Source organism: Solea solea, chromosome 10 (genome assembly GCF_958295425.1).
Source record: "Solea solea chromosome 10, fSolSol10.1, whole genome shotgun sequence".
Taxonomy (NCBI): Eukaryota; Metazoa; Chordata; class Actinopteri; order Pleuronectiformes; family Soleidae; genus Solea; species Solea solea.
The window spans coordinates 9,328,331-9,354,560 of record NC_081143.1 but is presented as its reverse complement, the minus strand read 5'-3'; the positions used below and the strand labels follow the sequence as shown (position 1 = coordinate 9,354,560).

Genomic DNA, 26,230 nt, shown 5'->3' with positions numbered 1-26,230 from the left:
CCCCCTGGTACTGACCATGGAGCCCCAGGGGTCCACAGCCCTCCATTTGAGAACCTCTGCTGCATGGCACACATTTGTGTGTATCTGAAATAGTTCAGGTTATTGTTTGCTGGCATGTTTGTTGTGTTCATCAGAGTGTGGCACACATAGGCAGCACATTGTGGCTTTGTCAACAACACACACACACACACACACACACACACACACACATTTGCATTTTCAGCATCAAGTCAAACGGGCAAAGCATGTTTGCTGATTTCACATAGCAGGACAGTTTTTGTAACACGATTTCACTCCCTTCTGTGGCTGCGATATCCGTTTCTCCACACTGGGTGTTTATAGCATGAAAACATTTCCCCACAGCACACACCAGATATAGAAATCAATCATTTGAAGTCATATAAAATTACATCATTTCGTGATGACGTTTTACTTTATCTTTACTTTATTTGTGTCATGCTGTATATCCTGGGCACCCATACGGACATAAATGAGAATTCAGTTGAATTAAATTATGGTATTTAATATTGTTTCTCCTGGACTTACACAACAGATATTTGCATAGTAACTGTGAAGAAGAGGAAGGATCCCTTTCATTTACAATACACATCATATCTCCAAAGTTCATTTGTTTCCCTAATCTGGTTTTCAATTACACCTCCAAATGATTATGTGCTGCGTTCAGTGTCAGTGGAGCGTGTTGCATCAAATTGATGCCTCTCATTGTTGTTATCACACGGCGGTGTTATTAGTTTAATCCTTAATTCTAACAGTACTTTTGAGCCAGAGGGAAAAGTATAAGGGCACAAACCAGGCATGATATTGCCTTTCTACTTAACGGAGCCAAAGTTTCTCTCTTCTGGTGCAAAAAGTTCTCTGACAGCTTTGACATGCATGTACAGATCTTCATTGAATGCACACATTTCAAGTGTCAAATTGTCATATTTTAAATAGAATTGTAAAATACTGTATACATATCTTCTCCTTTGCTCTTTGGGAATTTATTTTTCTGCTTCATCCGTGTCTGTCTTTCCTCACTCCCCTCATATCACTGCATACTGTGCAGGAATGTCTGTGCTTTACACGATTACATGAGTGTGTCAGGGAGCTGGATACTATTGAGGCCCATGGAAATATGTGACTGCAGTCACACTGTTATTTTTGTCTTTTTAAAACTGTTTCTTTGCAAGAAATCATTTAAACTGTCTCTAAACCACCTGCTACATTACTATGTGGACTGAACTGCACCACTGCAGGGTTCTCTGCATCTCTCTGCAACACTTTGAGAGCAGGGTCACGTCTCAATTATGTGTCTAATTACCCAGCAAGCCTGCTGCCTGGTCAACCCATCACTCTCTGTCTGTCTAAATAGTATCAGCCCACCCTTCCTTTCATCCCCTCACCTCTCACCTCTTTCAATTAATTTAGTGCATGCCTCATTCAAATCTGTATGTTTAAGTACGGTCAGATGTTGCCTGTAATTTAGCTCATTCACCTCCACAACCTGACTCCCAGAGCATCACACTCGCAATCTCAGCCTCATTCGGTGTAGAATTTAAATAATTTAACCTACATTCAGTCGTGTTGTGGTGAGTGTTCTCAGAGTTGCACTGCAGATTACAGCTGATGCAGATTAATGACACCACGTGTTCTGTGTCCCCAGGTGAAATCACATATGGAGGCAGAGTGACAGATGCCTGGGATCAGCGCTGCCTTAGGACAATCCTCAAAGGTTTCTTCTCCCCAAAAACTCTGGAACATGGCTACATCTATTCCTCCTCGGGTATTTTTCAACCTCCTCCATTTTCCCTTCTGTCAGAAATATACATGGGATTCAGAACAGTGTCTGTGTCCATGTGTTACAACGCACTCACATACTTTATATTTCCCTCTGTGTCTTGGGTGTTAAGGTATCTACTATGCCCCAGAGACGGATCAACTGGAGCAATATAAGCAATACATTGAGAGTCTTCCAATCATAGATGATCCTGAGATCTTTGGCATGCATGAGAACTCCAACCTGGCCTTCCAGGTGAGCACCAGTACTGAAATCATGATAGTACTATTAAAAGACAATGAAAAGTAAAGTATAGAATATCTTTCTGTTGGTCTGCTGGTTATGCTCAAATCATGTGAGCAGATATCATAAATGGACTAGTTTGCCATTTGTTTGTGTTTTGCAGAAGTGATATGCAAATTAGCTCAGTGTAATCAAAAGTTCATGGCATCTCTCCAGACACAGGACTTAGTTATAGTTCTACATTTTATTTATAGAGTGCTTTTAAAGATGCTTTCATGTAGACAAGCATTTAATACACGTGTAAATTCAATTTGAAATAGGTAAATTTTTGGACTTAAAGGTGAGTTATTCTGTACAGTTTTTGATGACTTTGGGGTGAAAGTTTAGTGAAAGCTCTGTGCAGGTGCAAAGAGAGGTTCAGTGTGATGAAGAGAGGAGGTTGGAATGTTAGGAGTAGAGGCTCTGAGACAGATTGTGGTGGTGGAGCAGGTCAGTGAGGTGGGAAGTGACTGGTTATGGAAGACTCTATGAAGAGAAGGACTTTAAACTGAGGGATGGGGAGCCAGTAGAGGTTCTGGAAGACAGGGGGTGATGTGGTCTCCAGAGAAGGTATTGTTGAGCAAACTAATAAATGTAATAATACATTTATAAAATGCCAGCAAATATATTTGTGTCTTCCTATTTGTGTGTGTATTTATTTGTTTGTGTGCACCCACAGCGGCAGGAAACCCTGACTCTAATTAACACCATACTGGATGTTAATCCTCGCTCTTCAGCTCAGCATGGAGCTAAAAGCAATGATGAGATCATCTGTGAGCTAGCTGAGTCTATACTTATCAGGCTACCAGGTACAAACTAACAAGCACACACACACACACACACATACACACACACGTTTGTATAGCATTTATAGTGAGGACATTCATTGACATTCACGTGCCTAAGCCTAACCTAAACCTAATTTGCTGTCCTAGCTCTCAAATGGTGGAACGATTAGAGAAAAAAAAGCACTAAAAAAAATAACAGCTGACACGATCGATTAGAGATCAGACATGACACTCTGTTCAGAGCTGAGAGAGTGACACACACACACACACACACACAGGGAGAGAGAGAGCCTCTTGCTGTGACAGTATGCTGTTGTTAACCCTAAAACCAAGTCTTAACACGCACACATTTTATAATTGCTGTAGTGTTGCGTTACTGCTTTCACATGTGGCCAGTGTTCATCACAACAATAATATCTAATGCTGTGTTTTCCATGTCCTTCTTGTCTCTCTGTCGCTGTGTGTTCAGAGCGTCTGGACATGGATGAAGCAGTTGAATCTCTGTTTGTACAAGATGAACATGGCCGCCTTAACTCCCTCACTACGGTGTTGAGCCAGGAAGTGGACAGATTCAACAACCTGCTGAGAGTGCTGCAGGTGACGCACACACGAATACACATGTTGCATAAATCAGTCTTTCACAAACGTATGAATGTCATGGCTCGGTTCAAAACCTGGGCTAACAAAAGAATGAACAGTTCCATACATATTATTTATTTCATAAACAGGTTACAGAAGCATTTTTCAATACAACCTATCCACATAAATGTATCAAAACTCTCTTACAGATATATTTGAAAGTTATTTAAAATGATTAAACTGTAGTTGTATTGATATGAAACAGCTTTAATGTTACTATTTGCATGATATAACTTTGAACCTCTCTTCATGTGTCATACTTTGCTTTGCAGGCATCTCTCATCACTCTGAAGAAGGCCATAGCAGGTCTAGTGGTGATGTCAGAAGAGATGGACCGTATCTATACGAGCTTCCTGAACAACCAGGTTCCCGCACACTGGGCAAACTCTTCCTACCCTTCTCTCAAACCCCTGGCATCCTGGGTCAGAGACCTTGCTCTCAGAATCTCGTTCATTCAGGTCTGGAAGCAAGTGCAAATGTTCACACACAAACTCACAAGTTTTATTAGAATCTATGTGAATTACTCATGCGAACACTTCTTTTCGTTAAATCATTTAAATAATAGGTTTTGAAACACTCACTCTCTCTTCCTCCCTCCTTCCTCTCTTCTCACATCTGCTCTCAGCATTTGGTTCATCTACCCTGACTTTAACTATTCTTCCGAAAGACTGGTTTGAACATGTGTTGCAAAATTGGGTTCACACTCTCTCTCTCTCTCTCTCTCTCTCTCTCTCTCTCTCTCTCTCTCTCTCTCTCCCTCTCTCTCTCTCTCTCTCTCTCTCTCTCCCTCTTTAACACACATACACATGGAACAGGGGAAAACCGGGAGAGTTGCATTATTTGGTGAAGTGGTGATGGGCTGCCACTGAGTCAGACTTGCACATGCTTGTGACTTCAGAGGAAGTAAACTTTTTCTGCCAGTTTGAGTCACCTTCAGGTCCCATGAGCAACTAAAATCCACTGTAGCTCGTTAAACTAATTAAAACTGTTTTGCTATCACTTATTTACCTCTCTCTCTCTCTCTCTCTTTTACTCTCCTCATTTCCCTTGCCAGACTTGGATCACACGTGGTCAGCCCAAATCTTTCTGGATCTCAGGATTCTTCTTCCCTCAAGGCTTTCTGACTGGTAAAAACACTGCAGCTCCAAACTAACTTCCATGCTTTTAACGTACCATGGGTGTTAGTATTCAAACTCTATGTGATTTGCCTCTAAACCCTCAGTTTCCACTCTTGAAATGTGTTAGATGTTGCAAAGGAACATGATGACATGGTGTCTGCCTCCTGGTCCACAGGTGTGCTGCAGAATCATGCAAGATTCTACAAGTTGCCCATTGATGAGCTTAGCTTCCACTTTAATGTGCTGCCAGTGTACAGAGACCAGGCAGCAATCTGTGAGGCTCTGCGAACTCTGCCCGCCAATGCTCAACTAGACATGGATGATGAGGTACCTGAATGGGGATGTTGACTTTATTTGGAAAGTTTGGGATTTTTGAAGTTGTGTTGTATGAAGTACTGATATGTAGCTGTAGTTGGCTAATCTATGTTAACCTTAGTATACACTATCCTAAGTATATATTCACCAATTTATCTTGCCATTTCAGTCTTTTTCAAGCAGGAAACTGAAGTTTGTCATTTTTGTAATTCATTCACTGTCCCATACAAAGTCCCTTTTTTGTGACCTTGGCGTTTGAAGGCTTTACCCAAGTAACACACTCGTTGTGCTTCTTAGTACTACAATTATCCCAAACTACTTGGTGCTCCAGTATATAAAACCTGATTAGTCTGGATAATAACTAGAGTTGTAATACATGAAATTAAGTTTAACAGTATGTGGACACTAAAAATAGTCCTGTGGAGCAAAACAGTTTTATTAGCTCATCTAGGTGTCTTTGCAAAGGAAATAACAATTTTGTGAACCATTTCACTCAAATCTATCAGAGGTTCTTTAACGTTTCTGCATTATAAACAAAAAAAAGAAAGAAAATTGCTGACTCATAAATGTCCACAAAAGTTTTCACCATCGTATTTGCATTATTTGGATGAATTGTCTTAATAGAATCAGTTGCTACCATCAACTTGCACTGAATCACAACCAGTGATTCAGTGTGGTTTGTCTCCCCGCCGCTTTATCTCAAATTTTGTGGATACAACAGTTACCAGAACCTGAGGACGGCGTGCTGGTTCACGGCATGTTCATGGACGCCAGCCGCTGGAACGATGACAACATGGTGGTTGAAGATGCTTTACCTCGAGTGATGAACGCTGTCTTGCCGGTGGTGCACTTTGAGCCACAGCAGAATTATGTGCCTGAGTTGGGCCTCTACCATGCTCCTCTGTACAAGACCTCAGCCCGAGCTGGGACTCTGTCCACCACTGGTACATGCACCATTTACCTTCACGGATACTCTGGTTTAAGGAGTGGATTTTAAAATCTATTTCGCCAAGTTTTTTTCTCATCTGTTATTTCTCTTTTCCTGCAGGTCATTCAACTAATTTTGTTGTGACGGTAATGCTTCCCTCCAACCGACCCAGTGATTATTGGATATCAAAAGCCTCTGCTCTCCTGTGCCAGTTGGATGATTAAGTTTTTATTCGAGGACGAAGAGGAATTTGAAATGTAACTTTAAATAAATACTGTATCTTTTCTGGAAGTATTAACATTTTTACGGATTTAATTTATGCTGAAAAAGTAATCTCTCCCTGATCTATGACATCCTCACACCCAAGTACTAGTAGAATGCAGCTACAAATTCTTATCATGCCAACAGTAGATGAATGTGGTGCAGTTATTATGTAGAGACAGAGAGCTCCATTTACACTGTGCAGTAAGTCACTGGAAGAATTGAAATTTGCAGTGCACACTGACCTTACAACAGGATGAAGTGAACGAATAATGGAATATACACATCTGATCACTCACATAAGAACATAAAAGCGAGAAATGCAAAATATTGCTTACATTTATTAATGATTCTCCTAAAAAATCTACAAGGATCCAGACTCAGCTTGTTGTGGCTCGCAGCTCTTGTTGATGGTTGTTTCACTTCCCTGGTGTTGAAAATGAAATTGGGGCCATAAGATTTATGTTAGACACCCACGAATGTGGAGGAGTTAAAGTCTGTCTGTTTAGATCTCCAATGCTCCGTTCTGTGCATCTCACTCAATAATTCATGCATGCTTAACAGCGGTGACAAAAACTTACAACTGGAGCCCCACTTGTGGCGCCCACATGTGATCACAGGGAGAGAAGAGATGAAGGGATGGACAGCAGACAGACGGACACATACAGTCCATGCTAATGGTTTGCAAAAATAAACATGAGCTTGCCAGAAGGAATGAGTTAAGACCAGGTGGAGACAGGACAGGGAGTGATTATCATCAAATGATGAAATGTTGCCACCTCAGCCTCGACACCCATCAGGCGCCTGTTGGTGTCACTTGGGGCCCACAGTGCCAGAACATAAAATATGGTTCTTTAAACACATTAAACACACCCCCTGCGGTAATGGTGCAGCATGCAGACGCACTCTGTCTCTGTCACACACACTACACCTCCACAGGCAAGCAAGAAGGGCATATGTAAACGTTTTATTTCACACCAACCCGAGGAAAAAGCAGCACAGAACAAAAAAGAGAGAGAAAAATATAATATATTGGCTGTAGAAACACTGATATAATGATGTTTCACCACAAAAAAGCTACTTGTGATTCTTATCTTTTACAGAACATGAGAATGGTTTAAATCTGCTCTTCTGCAGTGTGTAAGATAATGAAAATGATATGAGTCATGACGAGTTTACACATTTTCTTTTCCACGAGGTTCCACCAGAGACATGCTAGAGAAGAGACATGCCCACACAAGTTTGTCGCAATGACACATATTCCCATACAGACAAACTGGGAAACATATCCTCAAATCATCATGTTGCACTGATGCAAGGGCACATTCAAGGTTTACAACCGTTTCAAGTGATTTTTGGCCCATGGATGATTGAAATGATCAAGGAAGATGATGATGTCAATCTCATAACCTCCAGACTCGACTACTGTAATAGCATTCTGTGTGGCCTTCCCTTTACTGACCTCCAGATACTGCAATACGTACAAAATTCGGCTGCCCGGTTACTCATCCACCCTCGTTCCAGAGAACACATTACCCCCACTCTCTGGCTCCCTGTCCATGTCCTCATCACCAACAACGCCCTAAATATCCTTGCCCCCTCTTATCTCACTGACCTTATCCACCGCCATTCCCCTGCCCACTGTCTCTGATTTAGTGACTGAAACCCCCTGACCCCTATCACCAGAACCAAGCACTGGACCTTGGGGGACCTATTCAAACTGCCCCACAAACATGTCAAAAGAATTAGTTGAAGTGGTGTTATGTGAGAAGCCATAGCAGATCAAACCAAGAGTGGACAGAGCTCATGTCTCTGGATTGATCAGAGGAAGAGAAAGGTTGGTGTTGTGAAACCTTCTGTATGTGAACAACCGCTATGTGCAGCATAGATCTGCCACCTTAGAGCAGTAATGAGTTGTCTGGTTTTGCTTGGCTTGTATTGTAGGTGTCTTACCTCCATACAGATTTAATCCCTGTTACTGAACATATCAACACAGCTTTGACAATGAAAGTCAAGGGTAAGTACAGCAATGTTTTCCCGCATTGATCTTCCAGTTCAGTTCATTCCAGTTTTAATTCTGAGCAATTGCCATAACTAGTGCAAACACGATGACTGCACAAATGACTTCACACATTTAGGATTTCTTTTTTTTTTCTCATGAAGAGGGAACAAACGGTTTCAAGGAGTAAATTAGATTATATGCCCCAGTCACTCTGAAATCAGATTAACAGAGTTTTAAAACACACACACACACAAACTTTCATCCCAGGGGATTGTATCAGGGGGAAGGGGACATGGTTTTTAATTGAAAACAGATGGGGCCATTAGAAATTTCTGGCTTTTTTAAAGAGGGAAATAAGATAAGGGAAAGTAGTGATTACAAAGTGATTTGGACATAAAACACATAAAATTGATGACACCAGCTGTAGGACGATGAGGAAAGAATATCTGGCAACTGTTTGTCATGATGAAAATCACAGATTGATCGGATTGGGTCAGCGTCATGTGCTCATTAGAGAAATTAATGTGTTTTAACACTGTTTGTGTTTGTGTGTGCATGTGTTGGCTCTGATTAGGCTTCCTCCCACAGTGAAAGAAATACAGGTTGGGGTTCGATTAACTTTAGATTATTGACTGTAGTTGTGAATGGTCATTTGTCTCTCCATGTCGATCCTATGTGACCTTTCTCCCAGTGTCAGCTGACTTTTGCCTAAGCTCCCTGCAACCCTCAAAGGATTTTGTAATCCTTTTTAAAAAAAAACAAAAAAAAACAACCTCTGTCTGAATATGTTACATGACAAATTACAGCACATGGTACAAATCTGAATGAACAAAGCCTTTTTACCTCAGTTGGGCTAAGGTATAAAGTTATTCTACAAAGGAAATCGTAGTATTACATAGTAGTAATAGGAACATATTTATGACAGCTCTTTTTGTTATTTATTTTTATGATGTATAAAATGATGGTGTGGTACGTGACTTTTTTAGTTTTAGTACGAAGCTATAAGCAGCCAGGTTGGTTTAGCACAAAGACTAGTCATCGCGGAAACGGCAAGCTCAGTTCTGTCCATAGGTAACATAATCAGATTTGCAGGTAAGTCTCAAATGGTTGCTTGGCAACTGCGTCCAGTAAAAGTGCGTACGTGAAGTATTTGGCCCTTTTATAAAAACTTCTCTGTGAGTACAAACTAAACTTTTCCATTCAGTATTTATTTTTTTTTGAACTATTTAAATGTGACATATTTCTGGGAAGAATACCATAGGAATGACATGGTCTGATTAAACATGCTCATTAGATGATAATTGTCATTGTGCTGCACTGACATCAGTGTGCAACCCTATTAAATATAAGTGTGTTATTTAGTGAATTTCTGCACATCAGCCACTCAAACCATAGCAATTATTTCTCATTTATTTTTCACAAAAAGAGTCATGAACAGTGAGCATTTATACACATCAGACTGAATATCTGTGCAGAGGCACAGGCCACAAAGGAAAAGACATGGACAAAAGTACAACAGTGGTGACGGAAACAAAAAGCCTTTCAGGAGCAAAACTTCACATTTGCAACACTGTTTTTACCAGGCTATGGTTTCCATGTCAAAGTGGCAGAATGTACTTTACACTGAATTCTCTTTGTCCTTTCACTTACCATAATAATTACATTGACACTCTTTAAACATTATCTATTTCTCATGTTGACAACAACAATATGCAGAACAGACAACATAAACAAGTTGTTTGTCCAAGTCATGTGTGTCTACATGTTTACAGTGTTCTTACTTTTCTTATTAAATGATAATTTCTTGGCTTTTTTTCCGATTTCTCCTCCTCTGAAATGTATCTGTGTCTCCGCTTCAAATAATGTGTGACAGCCAGAATGTAGTTAGCCTAGCATAGCATAAAGCCTGCAAACGAATGTCAAATGCTAGCCTTGCTTTGGTATTTGGACCAACAAAGATGAGCTTAAAGACAAAAAAGATTTGAAAAAGCGGCTACTCTTAAATTTGTTGATATTTGTAGTTCCTGGGTGGCTGCAGGGATTTACTGAAATCTAAATGGGTTGCGTTTATGCTGGGATAACCATTGATATTTGGATATTTATTGTTCAAGACATGGCATTGGGGCCTTTCGAGAATAAAGTTGTAATATTATGAGATTATTCTGTGTCATTATCTAATGTATTATTGTTAAATAGCAGCACTAACTTCACAAAATGCTCCACGTTTCTCATCTTGACGCAGGTTGCAGCTGATAATATTCTATATAATATCCTATTCTAATAATATTACGACTTTATTCTTGAAAGATCAATCAAAAAAAAAATAAATTGGGGTAAAACATTAGGATGCAAGCATGAGCTGAACAATGAACAGGATTTCTGCTCATCGCCACTGAGTTGTACGTGCCCCTGTCCCTCAAAAAAAAAGTGTTTAGGATGCTTTAACCTACACTTGCTTGTTAATTGCATTTATGATCGCCAACTAAAGCTTGTGAGAGGTGCATCAGAGAATTAAGTTTGACACTGTAAAGTTTTTTTTAGTGTGAGGTTCTGTGGATCAGTGAGAGAGGAGATAGATGGTCCCTCTTCCTTTTGCTCCTGCACCACTTACATAACCTGCTGCAAAGCCAACACAGTCCTCACCTTTTTTCTTTTGTCTGTTCAACAGGAGTGGCTCTGTCCTGAAAATGCGTCACAGTGTTGCAGTCATTAAGTAGCATGAAATTACGGTCTGTCTTTACTCGACCCATGTAACCACAATTCAACTGGCTGTTCCTGTGGCAGTCTTACAGTAAACCAAACATTGCTGCTTTTAATCTTCCCTGATTTCTCCCAAGTATTCGCTTGAATTGGCTATAAGTCAAAAAAAGTAAGTTCAATTACTTGTGGCAATTCGCTTGTGTCTCAGTGCAGAGGATCAGAGAGGAGACTTGGGCAGTGACGAGAGACGAGGACGCGAATCTGTTACATAACATCACCCAGTAATCCTCGATGCATGTTGTTACTAGAGATTAGAGAAGTAAATGTTTGCCTTTCACCGAGAATTAACGAGGAAAATCACAAAGCACGCGACACAACAAATGATTAGTACCAAAGGCATCTCCACTGCGGTTATGTCCTTTGAGAATACTTAAAAAAAATCTGTCACAAGAACAAATATATCAGCTTCAATCCTCTGTTTCCTTTGGAAATCTATCTCAGAAAACAGCAGCACGTTATTCACAAACACACACATCATCATCATCAAAGCATAGATGCATTGTGAATGAGTGTAAAAGATTAAGTAGCCACACTAACACTGTATAGTGTTGAGCTCAAAGGATGGAGATGCAAATAAAACCACTGGGAGATCCCTATACTGAGAAAGACAACTCTATATGTGTGATAGTATGTCACAGTTAATTTGACTTGTCATGTCTTTATAGAAACAGAACCTGGATGTGAAGTAGATGGGAAGCAGAGAAGAGGAAGGAACAAGAAAGGGGTGAGAAATGTGAAAAAAACAGTGATCACATTGATGTTTTTTTTTTATAATAATGAGACACAATATTGGGGACTGTTGAATACAATGATTTAAATAGATCACCTTGAGTGTAGAAAATAAAAATAGTCACTACGTTTTGCTCCATTTAGAAGAAAAGTGCAATATACAGTGCTGGAAGTGAACATGTCGGTAGCTAAATCCACCAACTCATTGCAAAGAGTAAGCTGTAGATGTATTTACGTCATATAAAATACTATCATTGCTAGAACGCAGGCCTGATACTGGTCTACAACGAGGACAGGAAGTGAAAAATGTGAAGAGAAAAAGAACAAGCTGGAGAGAAGCGAGAACAGTGTGTTGTACTGAATGAGACATATGCTCAAGTGGTGGGAGGTAAATGACGGGCTGCGGCAGGAATACAGATGAAAAGTGCAGTAGCATGAGTTTCTGCATTATAAACCACTGCTTGTAGCCTCATATAGCACAGGTGTTACCTACCCTGAAATGGAAAAAAAAGGATTACTCCACTACACCCAGATATATTGACCAATATGTGAATTAACTGTGAAGTACTGTGACAATATCTAAAATAACTGTATCTTGTGCTACCTCACATTGCAGATGCAGAGAGGCATGTGTTGTGTGTGTGGCACAGTCTTAGTCGTCAGTTCTCCTCTCGTTCTCCTCTCAGAGCAAAGTGGCGTCCGCTTTATGTGAAGTCTTTGGAAACCGCCTCAATGAAATTGGGGGCCGACATGAGAATGGTGAAAGTGCAGATGATGGAGAAGAGCGAGAAGGCCACCAGGCATAACCTATCCACCACCGCCGCCGCAAACTTCCACTCGCTGCAGATCGCCTCCTCCTGGTCCTGCTCCCGGAAGCGCCTCGCAATGTACTGCACTTCCTCCAGGATCTGGGAAATTTCCGGCAACTGCTCCAGAAGCAAAGTCCGCGTCTGCTCTGGGTGGATGTCGTGCGAGGACGAGCTGTTATGGTGGCCGCCTCCGCCGCACATCACCACGCCTGAATCAGTGCAGGATGGGAAGGCTGGGTTGTCTGTGCCCATTGAGTGGTAGCCAAAGTACAGGTTCATGTTCCCATTGGTGGTGGTTGACTGAGTGGATGCCTGGCCTGGTATGGCACTCATTTGGATGCTGCTGGTGCTGGTGTGGTGAGGTGAAGGGTGGGAGTATTTGTAGTTAGGAGTGCTACTGGAGCGCACGACTCTTTTGATTTCCTCTCCAGGCTTCTTCATGCGGAGGAACCAAGCACACCAGTTGAGCAGAATGACTCGAACCTGGACAAAGAAACAAGAGGAGGCAGGGAGTCGGAGGACAGAGGTGAGAAAAGGGGGTAGATTTTTGTTGGATTACAGGCAAAGAAAAAGAAAAACAGAGGAAAAGGGAAGAAAGAGAGAAAAAACCTGATCACCAGGAGTATATAGAGAAAAAAAGGAGATATCTTTAAATATCTAAATAGTGTTGAGCTAAAGTTATTTGGTTTTATTTTGGAGTTGAAGATTGCTCATTGCTCATTTCCCCCAAATCAAATTCAGCTTTAGGCCCCATAAAGGCTTGGACCGGCCCTGTTATACAGTATACACTGACAGTGCAGGGGCAGGCGGGGACAGGAAGCATTTTACCCATCAAACTGCTGAATATCTGGGTTCTTTGAGCAGTTAAATTCAAATCTGAAACATTGCTTATGCGCTTGTTTGTGTTTTGTCTTCTGGAATGTAACTCAAGACAAGGCAACATGAAACCTAAACTGAGAAATACAGAGAGGGTCCGGTGGAGCTGATAGGTCTAATCAGCATTTTGTGAACGCATTTGGCAATGGGTTTGAATGTAACAGACATGTTCTTGTTTTTTAAAAGTTACTCACTACAGTTTTAATTTAATATCTAAAAAATAACTGCATATTCAGCTGTTGGTGGTAACTTATAACCAGTAACCAGTTGTCAACGCTACCACACACCTTTTGCATTAATGTCACTTTAACACTCCAACAAATGAGCAACAGCTTCACTGAGTAGTAGTTAATATTAATGTGTGATTATCTGAAAATAATGCCCTCAATCACATTAAATTTGAACATTAAGGTGGTTTTAAGGTGCATGGTTGTGAGATTTAGTGGTATATTAAAATTATTATCAACCTACCCATTTAGGCATCTTTCCTCCATGTGGGTCATGGTGATGGAACTGTAGGACCAGCACTGTTACCACCACAGACAAGCCTACGATCATCATGGTGCTGGCGAAGTACTGAGCTGAAGAGAAGACGTGCACATAAGTTAAAGTCGTTAAAACAGTAAAAGTGAAAGCACAGAAATATATGGATATATTCTAAACTAAAAGCTTACGTGCAGATCACATGAAACACATTATTAAATATTGAAGGGCTGCAATTAATAGTTATTTTCATAATCAATGAATCTGTTGGTTATTTTCTTGATGAATCAATAAAATCCATAAAATGTCAGAAATTGTTAAAAAGTGTTTGACTACGAAACCACGAAAACAACAAAATGATGATGTTCTCAAATGTCTATAAAACCAACCAATGATTTCTTTGTTATATGGAGCAAAGCCGCTGATCAATTTAGAAAGCGATTGATAATCGATTACAGTGCAGTACTGTATCAACCTCTACAATGTTCACACTGTGTATATGTCTTATATTTTTATTATTTTTAATCTATTTCCAACCTTTTTCTTTTTTCTGTGCTACATTTATATGTAAAATTACCCATTTTGGAACTAATATAATATAATATAATATAATATGAGGAGGAAACCTTCAAAGGTGCGCATGATACAGTATGTTGGCAAGTCTAGTGAGTGGCAAGTTTTTTCTCAGTCAACAACCCTGAGGTCATAACACCACAGGGAGTCGTTGGATGATGAAACACTTTGTTTCCTAATTTACAAAGCAACCGAAACACATCCACAGCTGGGAGAGCTGCCAGACACAGACACGGGAAAAGTGCATGGAGACAAATACTCTCCCTCTCTTCACATGGAGCCCTCATACACACAAACATGAGACAAATCCCCTTTAGAAAAACGAATATGTATGTAATCCAGCTGTGATGTCAGTGGCCTCACAGTTCGATGGACCAATCAAATGATTCTGTGCCATGTGAGGGAGTCATTCAAGCTGTATGAGGAAATGCTTTGAGCGCTGAACGGCGTTTTTATCTGTCTCTTCAGTCCAGCAATTCTTTTCCATCTGCAATGTGGTAATACGTCCACTCGGGTGAAGGCAAGTTCACTAATGGCTTTGTTTTACATCACTGAGCGGCCAAATGATGCAGAGCAGCGTCTCTGTCTGCAGCCTCCTCTCTCATCTCTAAGCCGATGGCCTCGTCTCTTCTGGTCAGTGTCAGTGCGCTGTTACACAATGCGACGTAGTTTGTTTCCTATGCTGTGAACATAATCTTCTCATCAACAGCCTCCCGTGTCCCCCTCACACACTCAGCCAAAGCGAATCCATCAGCCTGTGTCAAATCGCTCCTCCACAATCTGCCCAGTGGTGTGAATACAGCATGTGAATAAGGCAGCAGTTTTTCACTCAGCTGTTCTTTTTTTTTACAACTCAGCCCACCATTCGCCTCCTGCCTGCTGGGTTAATGCGTCCATCAGTTTCCCTGCATCCTCTGTGTGATATCTCCACACTAACCCATCCACCACCCTGGAGTCTTACTGTATGTCCACAATGAGTGTATGGCTTCAAGCCGCAGCATGGATATAAAAAAAAAAAACACTTTCTTCAAAGTTAGCGTGAGTTATGATTACAAGGACACACATAACTGTAATAAAAGGCTGATGTAATATGAAGTAATCCCGCCAGTGGGAATACTCTGGTCCAATACAGGCCATTGAGGATTGATGCATCAGTACATCAGTCTACGTCCGTGATTCTCAAACTGTGGTACGTGAACCACCAGTGGTACGCAAGCTTCCTCTAATACTTGGAGGCAAATCAGAAATCGTATTTGTGACTTTGCTCGGCCTCTTTACGCCACTGTAATTTAACGTTGGTGGTAACGGTGTTACTGCGAGAGCACAATATTTTCTCAGGTGATACAAAGAAATTGCAATACTCCTTGTAGCCGCTATGACAGATGCTGCCTCACACGGCTTGGTCTTGCAGTTAGAAGATTGTTAGCTCAGCACAAAGAGTGCAAACAGATGGAAACAGCTAGTCCTGTTGCGTGTTAAGTGTGAAAAAGATTAGATCTTATTCGAAGCAACATCTTTCTTATGTAATCAGAAGTGTAAAAAAAAATACTGAAAATACTGTAGTTTAGAACCTTGTCCAGAGTTTGATGTTCATGTATGAAGAATGCTGGTTCAAACAGCAGGGAAATGCCCAGAATACTTTCCCACCTGCGTTCGTGCAGATTAACTCTTTCCCTCTACTAAGGACTCACTCATGAAGGCTGTACCCTTGTCAAAAGTAAATTATACATAAAATAAAAATAAAAGCAGTAATCATAATCATCACTTTGAAAACTTCTAGAAAGCATTAGCATGTCTTACCAATCAGGGGCACAGAGTCTGAAGTGGCAGGCATGATCTCTGCTACCAGTAACATGAATACTGTTAGAGACAGCAGCACAGTGATACCTGGGGAAAACAAAAGAAAGATTCTCTTTAACAACTCCTAATAAGTGCATCTCGTTGCGTCAGAAAAGGTGAGAACAGTGTGTTTTTGTTACGGGAACACTCTGTAATATATTACGTCTCACTGAATGGCATTTTCATAACAAGCTGACATTTTCAGGTTGAGGTGACAATCTTTATAATGAAGCTTTTATTTGTTTTCTAATGAAATGATTCCAACACAGATGCTAATTCACAGCCATAATGTCTGCATTAACATGTATAGAGTGATAAAAAATAAACAGAGACGGGTAAGCAACGGCCTCAGGACCTGGTGGACACAATATATATTTTTTTTCTATGTGTCTAATTATAATCTGTAATCCAGTAATGTATCATTGTGTTTGTGTGAGTAGACATGTGTGATTGAGTGTTGTGTTTCTCTGCCACTAGTACCGAGTGAGATCTTCTCTCCGGAGTCAGCGGGGAGGAGGAAGACGAGCAGGGCCAGACCAGATATGAGGACGCAGGGGATGAGCAGGTTGAGGCCATAGTAAAGTGTCCTGCGACGCATGGTGACTGTGAAGGTTACATCGGGGTAGGGTTCTTTACAGCACTCGTAATACAGCTCATTACGCTTGGCTGGCACACCTGAGGGAGGTGGGAAGGAAGAGGTCAAAATCCAGGTCAGAAAAAAGTTATAAAGTACATGTTCGGTTTGCAGTTCTGCTTGGCTGGATGCCTCTGAAATGCCAAAATTGTAAAATGTAACATTTCAATACGTCTTGCTTTTAAGTTGCTTTTTTAAAATTAACTTTGGAGGTCAAGGTTGAGGTCATTTTAATTTATATAGCACATTTAAAAAAAAAAATTAAAAAAAATGTATATATATATGTGTGTATATATATATATATATATATATATATATATATATATATACATATACACATGTATATAATAAAAGCGCAATAAGGTAAACAATCGACAAACAAGTTGTCAGCAACTACAAGGAGTAAAACATAGCAATAGAGACAACACATAATAGGGAAATGAAAGGGGACCAATATAGCGTGCACCCATTAAAATGTTACTAGATAGATAAACAAATAGAAGACTAGTTCAACTGGGATTAAAAGTGAATAAATAGGTCTGGGCAGCTCTTTCATGCTTTGGCAGACTATTCCAGAGATTAGAGGCTGCCTCGAGCGTTAAGTCTGGAACATGGAACGACCAGGAGCTGCTGAATTGTTGACCTCAGTGCTCTCACTGGAACATGACGATGCAACAACTCCTTTCAAATGTGCTCAAATTGCTGAATATTTGTGTGTGGGGATTGGCGTAAGGATTTGAAAAGTGTCCACATTTTTGCACACATATTGTGCACACATTTGTGAATCTTGTTTTTAATTTGCACATCATATCATGCACATTTGTGACAAGGTTGAGTCTGTTGTCTCTTCATATGCAGCAAAGCATGAGATGTGTTTGTTATCACTTTCTTTAAAGTCACAAAACACAAACATCTATATTTGCTCTATGTGAAGGTAAAATTACAGACTATAAATGAGCATAATTGATGTGATTTTAAATAAAACATCAATCTGGATTTTAAATAAAACATTAATACCATACATGACACAAGGACTTTGCGATGTTAATATTAATGTAAAACAGTCAGAATTTGTGCATATTTGAAATCACTTTAGAACAGATCTGTCTGCCAGGGCTCTCAAGTCGAGACTCAGTTTTGCTGCAGCAAGTGTGATGCTACTGCAAAATGGCTGACTCCTGTGCCTGAGCAGATTTACAGTAGTTTCCCTGCATCTGTAGCTGAGCAGCTGACGTTGCCTCTCCTCCTGGAGATGACCCGAGGTAAGAAAATGCAATTTCAAAAAGTGGAGATAAAGATGCCGCAATTAATAGAAACACAAAGAATTCACCTCTCGGTGGAAAGAAGGCAAAACAACATGACGACCTTGGTCTGATCAAAGTCAAACGATCAACATGGATCTCACGACGAGGCCACATTTCTTTGGTGGTAACTACAGGTGGTTGTGTGTGTGTGTGTGTGTGTGTGTGAAGCCTTGGTACTATATTGGCATCAGATTCAATCAAAAATACAACTAATTTTGGGGCGAGATGTCACAAAAATAAACTTTATCTTTAGCCCATAGACAGAGAATTTACTGGAACAGTGTCACATAAATACTGAAGAGAAATAACCATCTATGAATTTGATGGATTGCAGACCTGCAGATGCATGTGTGTGCACGTGTGTGTGTATTTGCTGGCACGGGTGTTTCTGGGGCCAGTGTGAACAGTGTGATTTCTTGGCCAGTTTGCTGCCTGAATGTGCCTGGATTAAGTGAACCATCCCTGGGCCAGCTGTCGCCACACAAACCCATGGCTCCCCCTTCCATTCTCCATGCCAGCTGGGTCCACTCAGTTTGTGTGTGTGAATATGGATTCTCCTCTTGGCCTTAGGTTAATATGCTAAATTGAGTTGGAGGAGCACTTCATTTTTATTTTAGTAAAAACTATACAATTAGATGAGAAAGTGAAATAAAGAGCAATATTAGACGTAGCTTTTGTGTTGAACTGTCTCTTTCTTTGTTTCTTGGGAAGAGATAGAAAGTGAGAGGAAGTGTAATTAACTGGACTTTTCCGATGAGACACAATAAATCCAGTATACTGTATCACAGCAGGAATGAAGCACAACATTGCTAGAACTTTAGGAAGAACTTTCTTCCTGTTTCACTGTACTGACATTCAGTAAAGACCTGCATTTTTTTTTTATGTTTCTAGAAGAAGGAATTTTGTGGATACAGCCACAGTCAGCAGTGAATACTATTCTCCAGGTTATCTGCACAACTCTGGAATCAGGACTGACTGACAGGAAAATGTCAGTGAGAATGACTTCTTACAAAGAATTTGACATTACTAAAACACCTGCTGTCAGAGCTGACTGACAGAGAGTCGATATCTGAACTCCCTGGAATATGACACAAAAGACCAAATGTAGGAAGTCTAGATGTTAGACTCTTCCTTTATCTGCCTTTCAGAGTCAGTTTGATGCGCAGGCTGGAAACTTTTCAAATACTGTCTGCCCTCACACCTCCTCTTTATTCCTTGTTTGTCAACATATATAGATGTATGTACTGGATATAGAGTTTCAGTATCTTGAAGACAGACGTTACAGGACACTGTATGTCAATGGTAAAAACATTAGTTTTGTTTTCTTCTTACCTACTAGGTCCCACTCCCCATTAGGTATGTAGGTAGAGATGTCCACGTCCATCATCTGGAGGTCCAGCAGCCAACCATTGTGAGTCCAGGAGCCAAACTTGAGGTCACACTTCTGCATATCAAACGGGAACCATCGCACATCGATGTAGCAGGTACTTTTCAAGATGCCTTGGGAGACAAACGGGGAGAAAGCTTCTTTTGAAACTAAACTGTAACTTTGTTTTGATGTGTTTTTAAAAAAAAACTGCTGCTCTCAGTGAGCCGGATCTGTAAGAACTCGCTCGCTGCCTAGCGAAGACCAGACCCCAATGCCACCGTCAAATGCCCAATGTGTGGACGCATATGCGCCTCAGCGTTCGGGCTGTGGTCACACCTCAGGTGCCATTGACATCCAAGACCGAGCTCTCGAAGCAACAGCATTATCACCAACGTTACAATACAGTGGTGTAAATTATTGTTATTATTATTATTGAATTACTTTGTTTCATTTTCTATGCACTTAGGAAGCTTGTGTACCACTGGTGGTACACGTACCATAGACTGAGAACCATGAAACTAGATGACATATACAAAAATAAAAATAAAATCAATGTAAATTTGAAGCCAACTAGAAAAAAAAAGATTTAGTGAAGTGGAAAATAAGACAATTAAAGCAGTAAACATAAAGACTCTCATTGACTTCCATTCATTTGAAACAGGAATGTCTTGTATTGAACCAGTTCCAAAAATATTTTCCTGAAAATGATTGCTTATTGGGAAAAGGAAGTGAGTTGCGTGGAATTGAGGAACATAGTGTCAACAATGATAATGATAATGAGTCTACTAATGAAGTTAGATGTTGACAAATGCCAAGGTGATGTGTAAAGACTATCATGTTGATGAGAATAAATCCCTCCCATATTCATCATTATGTCGTAATTATGAATCGCCATAAAGTGATGATAGTAAGAAAAAAAACTCAACTAAAAATGCAATATAACATAGTCAAAGACAATATTTTAAATGGGTCACCTGGTGGGATGTACTGGCACGATCCTGAGGCATTGACCAACACGTTTGTATGGAATGTAGCATCAAACCTCTCATCAGCACTGCAGAGAGAAATGTGCAAAGATAAAAGATTAAAACAGTCATGGAGCATTTAACGATCAAGAAAATGTGACAAAAAAATATACAAAACACAAGTCAATAGAACACATAGACAAGTGACGCAGGTGAGAGTGGAGGTGAAGGAAAGTGTAGATCCAGACAGACGGTACAATTTTAACAATCATCTTAAATAAACACTGATGTCTTCAATTGAGATGTCCTTCAAACAGAGTGGCATTGTCTAGACTCAGGAACTGACGTACAGACATCATCATTGGAAAATTGTTTTCTTTTTTTTCCCGAGAGAAAAACCAAAGAGAAAAGACAAATAATTATCTGTCATTACAGACTGAATAAATTACAGTGAAAAGGAAGCATGGGAATTAATATTAAACATGTTGAGACCTCAAAAGTGGATTTGGTAAAGTAGTATTTAATAAAAAGAGAGAGCGACAAGAAAACGTAAAAAAGAAAATGCTCTGACACTGAGTTTTGAAACATGGTGAGGCTATGGAGGAAAGTAAATAGACAATAAAAACAACCTTTTTTGACACAGAGACTGAAGAAGTAAACTTACTATGACAGCAACATAGATTTTATTCATCAATTTATTTATAATTTTAGTATTTTAGTATGACGTGTCACTAAAAACACTGACTCATACACGGTTCACGGAGTGCATCTCATTTTAAAGAAGAAGTAAATGCTCAACCAGTGCCAGGCAATGCACAATCATCTGTTATTGTCCATTAGATTAGTCCATGGCTTCCATTTACAATATAAGAGGAGAAGCACGGGGACAGAGTGAGGGGCATACTTAAACTCTTGTAGGACAGGTATAGAACATAAATTTGAGCAAATGAGCTGGGACTGAGCCCAGGAGGCTTATAACAGCACAAAGCTTTACCCAGTTGCAGAGATATATTCACTATAGCAATAATCCAAACCTAATCGCTCGCTTCACTTAGCAGAGGTTGGGAAAATAAAGAGGATGTGAAAATATTTGGGAACTGCTGCAGTTGCTCTTATTATCCATTGCTGGGAATAAGCTAAACAAAAAAATGCAAAATGCAAATGTTGGATACAATTATTGTGTCCAACACCTTTCTTTTTCCCCAAATAAGGTTCCACCTATTTCTGGATCAAATTAATTTTGTGAACCTTGTAACACTGGGAGATTAATACCATGGCTAAGCAATGCATAGCAAGTATGTATGAGCATCACAGGGATTTCACTGAATCATAATGTCAACCACATCTTAACCAGATTACTAAGTACAATGTGTTTCCAAAAGGTTATACTGTATGCCACATGGACATGGTAAGAAAATCAGAGATCATTAAACAAACAAAAAACATAATTTGATGCTATATAGCACTTAATGCCCACATGGATCATAAACATGGATCACACAGGACAGGAGGATAAATATAGAATAAACTCTGTGAAGCATACTGTGCTTTGTTTCAATGGAACTATCCATCCATCATCTACCACTTTATCCTCCACCGGAGGGTCACAGGGGCTGCTGTGCCAATCTCGGCTGACATAGGGCGATAGGTGGGGTACATCCTGGACAGTTCGCCAGTCCATCGCAGGGCCACACCATTCACTCTCACATTCACACCTACGGTCAATTTAGAGTGACCAATTGACCTAATCCCCATATTGCATGATTTGAGAAAACCCACGCACACACGGGGAGAACATGCAAACTCCATGCAGAAAGGCCCTCAAACCCAGGTATTCTTGCTGCAAAGGCAAGAGTGCTAACCACTATACCAACCGTGTGGCCCCTCAATGGAACTATTACCAGTGAAAATATTAAAAGAAAATAAAGAACAATGACATCATCATAATCACCATCATCAACATTGTCATAAAAGATGCTGTTGAAGTCAGAAAAGACACAGTTAGAGGCTAAATATACAACTGAAACCATCTCCAGATGTTAAGCAAACACTTGGAAGAGACATAGTTTCAATTATTTACATTATACACAGAACCTTAAGCAAAAAAAAGTCAGCCCTTTGGTATACCAGCTTCCCATGTGTATGTAAATGGCGAAATATTCAAAATCTTCATCCTTTATTATTTATGGCAAAAGAGATTGCGTTGTTTGTTGTATGGGAACATAAGGACTGTTAAGGCTCTTTAGATCCTCCACTATCATATATAGAACTTACAGAACTGGCTTGCATGGTTGAGTATGATCAAGCAATAACAGAATGAAGTCCAACAGCTATACATATACATATTACATATACAGCTGTAGTACAACCCCATACTGGCCTGGCTCCAGAAAGGTGGCTCGTTCCGAAGGTTGCTCACAAAGGTACAATGCGTAAGAATTAATGACAGCTAATGGTGAGACTGCAGAATGCAACCAATGGAGGACTCTTCCTCTCACCCCTCCTTTTCCCAAGTGCATCAGGGTACGACAGTGACATTTGCACGTCAGAAAGGATGTTGTTTTTCCTTATCTGTGTAGGAAGTTTGAAATATGAAACTCACTTTAGCTGATTTGTACAATTATGCTCCTGTAGACACATTGTGGCACAGGATGACAGCCTCCGTTGTCATCCTGCCCTTGTCTAAAGTGCATCTAAAAGGCTTATTCTAAGGCTATGAAAATCAAACTGTTTTTTTTTTTTCTTTTCAGGCCTTTATTTTCAGGTTATTTTCTACGGTATTCAATTTCGGCAAATAAGCCCTCCTAAATGTTACACACTGGCCCTTTCAGACTGCTCTATGCATGAAATAAACAACATTATACGACGTGTCAACCATGTCGGAAAGACAAAATTGTTTTTGAAAGCCGCAAATGGCCACACTCCAAGGCAAGACCAAACACCTGCCATCTTAGTAACTGGCAAAATGCATTTTTGTATTTTTAAACCTAGACTTGCTTTTGGACAGTCACTCCTCAAGGGTATTCACTGTGAGGCATGTGGCTGTACACACACACACACACAGAGAAAGTGATAAAAGAATGAAGAATTCGTCTGTGACTGAAAAGCGTGTGACCTATGCTTGGTCAAAGTGCTTAAGACAGTTCAAAATATAAGCGGTGTGTGTCATGCACACACAGCTCTAGGGTTTTTCAAGTTTTCCTTCTGGTAGAATCAAAATGCTGTGCTATAATCCAGTATCTGGATAATCTGGTATAGACTGTATTTGAAAGAATCAGATAATTTATTACGGATTATTCCTGCTTTTACAACTTAACATTCACAAAAAAATATTGATTTTACTCCTGATTGATAGGGCATGTATAACAAATGTCAGTTTCAATCTGGGACTGTCAGGGCTGTATGGTTGTTATCGTTAGTGATCGCTGATCCCCTCAACATAAGCTGCTTAATGTTCGGTATCATCCCTGTTTAAATGACAAACCTCTCACTTTTTTCTCCCTCTCTCTCTCTCAGACACACACACAACTCCAAGGTGGAAATCTGTCACTGTCTCCCCACCATAAATAATCCTCAGTCACCTTGAAGAAGGAGCTAAAGAAAAAAAAACAAAAAACAGCACCATCAATCAACTTCAACTCTGCCTTGTATTAAGTTGTCTTCCCTCATTAAAAGTGTGATTTTCCGGGGGGTTGTGTGTATGTACGAAAGAAAAAAGTAAATTTAAAACATCAATTTAATGCCATCTGTTAGGCCTTGACAGTTAAATAATGGTCAATAATTGTCAGTAATGACACGACCTCTCTGCTCTGGTGCTTTTAAGCACCGCTCTTAAAAGCGGAAAAGGTGGCATTCAGACTACAAAGTAAGGAGACAGACCTGTGTGGGGACCTGAATCAAAGTTCTTAATGTCACTCTAGGTGATAGGAAATAACTTTTGAGGGAATAAAACAAAGGGTAGAGCAAATAGTTACATAATTAGTAATATTATTTTCTTCTGTCATGCTATGCAACAGATCCATCCATTTTCTACCACTTGATCCTCCACATGAGTGTTGTGTGGGGTGCTGTGCCAATCTCAGCTGACATAGGGTGATAGGTGCGGTACACCCTGGATCACCAGTCCATCACAGACAAAAAAACATTCACTCTCACACCTACTGTCAATTTAGAGTGCCCAATTTGCCCAATTTGCCCAATTTGCCCAATCCCCAAATCTTCATGTTTTTGGACTGTGGGAGCAAACCCATGCACACATGAGGAGAACATGCAAACTCAATGCAGAAAGGCCCTTGATCCGACCAGGTCTTGAACCCAGGTCTTCTTGCTGCAAAGGCAATATTGTAAATGACACTCCACGACAACACAGTAAAAACACTGATTTTATGGGTGTACTGTAACATACATCCACATTTATTTGAGTGTCTTAATTATGTGTTTCTTATATAATGTCTGTTCGACTAAGAAAGAAAAAAAGCAACTCTCTAAAAAGCTATTTTCGTCACAAAAACAGGAGCAACACACATCACTTTCCTCAGGGTGCAATTCACTTGCACATTAACATGATTTATGGTGAGGAGGGAGATTCTCACTCAACTGCTTCCATTACTTTAGCTACGCCTTTAGATTCCAAGTGAAACTGTAAGAAATGTTGCTGTTTATATAATGGGAATAGATGTGATTTAAAGCCTTTGAATAAAGTGTACGTCTATCTTGTTGTTGCAGGACAGATTCAAAATCAGCTCGGAAAATCTGCAAAAGCTGAAACTAATTTCAAGATGGAAACACTAGAATATTATGGTAAGTATGTTATTTGATTATATTTATTTGTGTTTATTTTGCAAAGATCTGTGTCTCTTTTGGCGATAGAACAACATGCTGTGATGGATGTACCTCTTTGAGGCACAATGGACGCTGCTGTTGTCACAGCTGTTTGGTTCAGGGTTAATGTTATGCATGTTATTTGCTAACCGTGGAGGCAGCTGCCTATAAATGTGATGAATTGTCTGAAAGCAGCATGTGTTTGAGGATGAAACTGGTGCCACGCTCACTGGCAGACTTGAAAGGTCCCTGGATTGTTTTTAAAAATGAGAAAGTCCAGACCGCTTTGGAAATGTCAGTCACCCGGCAACTTCATTTCTTTGGATCTATGTTATCAGGTTGCTTGTTAAGCGATCAAATAACAAGTAAAGCAATTGCATCAAGTGGCTGAGGTGAATGGATTGGGGAGAGACTGTTAGAATGACTGTGAGTAAAAGTAACCAATGAACAAATAAACAGGACACATTATTTCATAAAACATGTTAGAATGTTAGTTACATTCGGTCAGGTTGGTCCCTTGTGGCGGCACGCTCAGCCGCAGCGGCTCTGATCAACCCTCCATCTGACCTCGACATTTCGTTGTGCAATACTAGTTGTATAATGACAATAAAGATGCTTTCCTTTCTTTTCCTTTCCTTTCCTTTCATTTCCCTATTTATCTTGCTTCCTGTAAAGGTTCCTTTCTTTGACAAAGGTATGAAAAGAAATCGATTATGACTCAAACAGGACTGAAATGTTGCATTGGAACAGAAATAGAATCCTTGTTTTTACCTGCATATCCTAATGGATGCATTATTAGAATTCCTCCGTCTGTTGACATTCTCATTCACATTACAAGCAGCATATGCAAAGCCCCATGGGAGTTACAATTTATATCCTCCCGGAGGGAATCGGCTCAATCACCTCATTACATGCGGCGATATCCATGAGTGAAATTTTATCTGGGGAATATTTTCCT

The 26,230-nt window shown here is 40.1% G+C and overlaps 2 protein-coding genes across 3 annotated transcripts in view; one reads left to right on the top strand and one right to left on the bottom strand.

Moving 5' to 3' along the window:
• dnah6 (dynein, axonemal, heavy chain 6) overlaps window positions 1-6,133 on the top strand; it is a 51,228-nt gene extending 45,095 nt beyond the window's left edge. Inside the window, exons 72-80 of the mRNA XM_058641641.1 lie at window positions 1,664-1,783; window positions 1,911-2,032; window positions 2,739-2,868; window positions 3,317-3,444; window positions 3,759-3,944; window positions 4,541-4,613; window positions 4,780-4,931; window positions 5,641-5,863; window positions 5,968-6,133. Coding sequence (XP_058497624.1) covers window positions 1,664-1,783; window positions 1,911-2,032; window positions 2,739-2,868; window positions 3,317-3,444; window positions 3,759-3,944; window positions 4,541-4,613; window positions 4,780-4,931; window positions 5,641-5,863; window positions 5,968-6,071 — 1,238 coding nt within the window. The 3' untranslated portion in view covers window positions 6,072-6,133. The remainder of the gene's footprint in view (window positions 1-1,663; window positions 1,784-1,910; window positions 2,033-2,738; window positions 2,869-3,316; window positions 3,445-3,758; window positions 3,945-4,540; window positions 4,614-4,779; window positions 4,932-5,640; window positions 5,864-5,967) is intronic.
• Window positions 6,134-10,643: 4,510 nt separating this feature from the next.
• LOC131467021 (neuronal acetylcholine receptor subunit alpha-7-like) overlaps window positions 10,644-26,230 on the bottom strand; it is a 33,267-nt gene continuing 17,680 nt past the window's right edge. Inside the window, exons 5-11 of one of the 2 annotated variants that reach the window (XR_009241470.1) lie at window positions 20,461-20,540; window positions 19,450-19,617; window positions 16,660-16,854; window positions 16,141-16,227; window positions 13,756-13,865; window positions 12,204-12,891; window positions 10,644-12,093 (exon numbers count right to left, since the gene is read on the bottom strand). Coding sequence is in view for 1 of the 2 variants with exons in the window: in XM_058640695.1 (XP_058496678.1) it covers window positions 12,304-12,891; window positions 13,756-13,865; window positions 16,141-16,227; window positions 16,660-16,854; window positions 19,450-19,617; window positions 20,461-20,540 (1,228 nt within the window). In the remaining variant the exon portion in view is untranslated. Of the gene's footprint in view, window positions 12,892-13,755; window positions 13,866-16,140; window positions 16,228-16,659; window positions 16,855-19,449; window positions 19,618-20,460; window positions 20,541-26,230 lie in introns of both variants that reach the window. The other variant, XM_058640695.1, reaches the window with a different exon arrangement.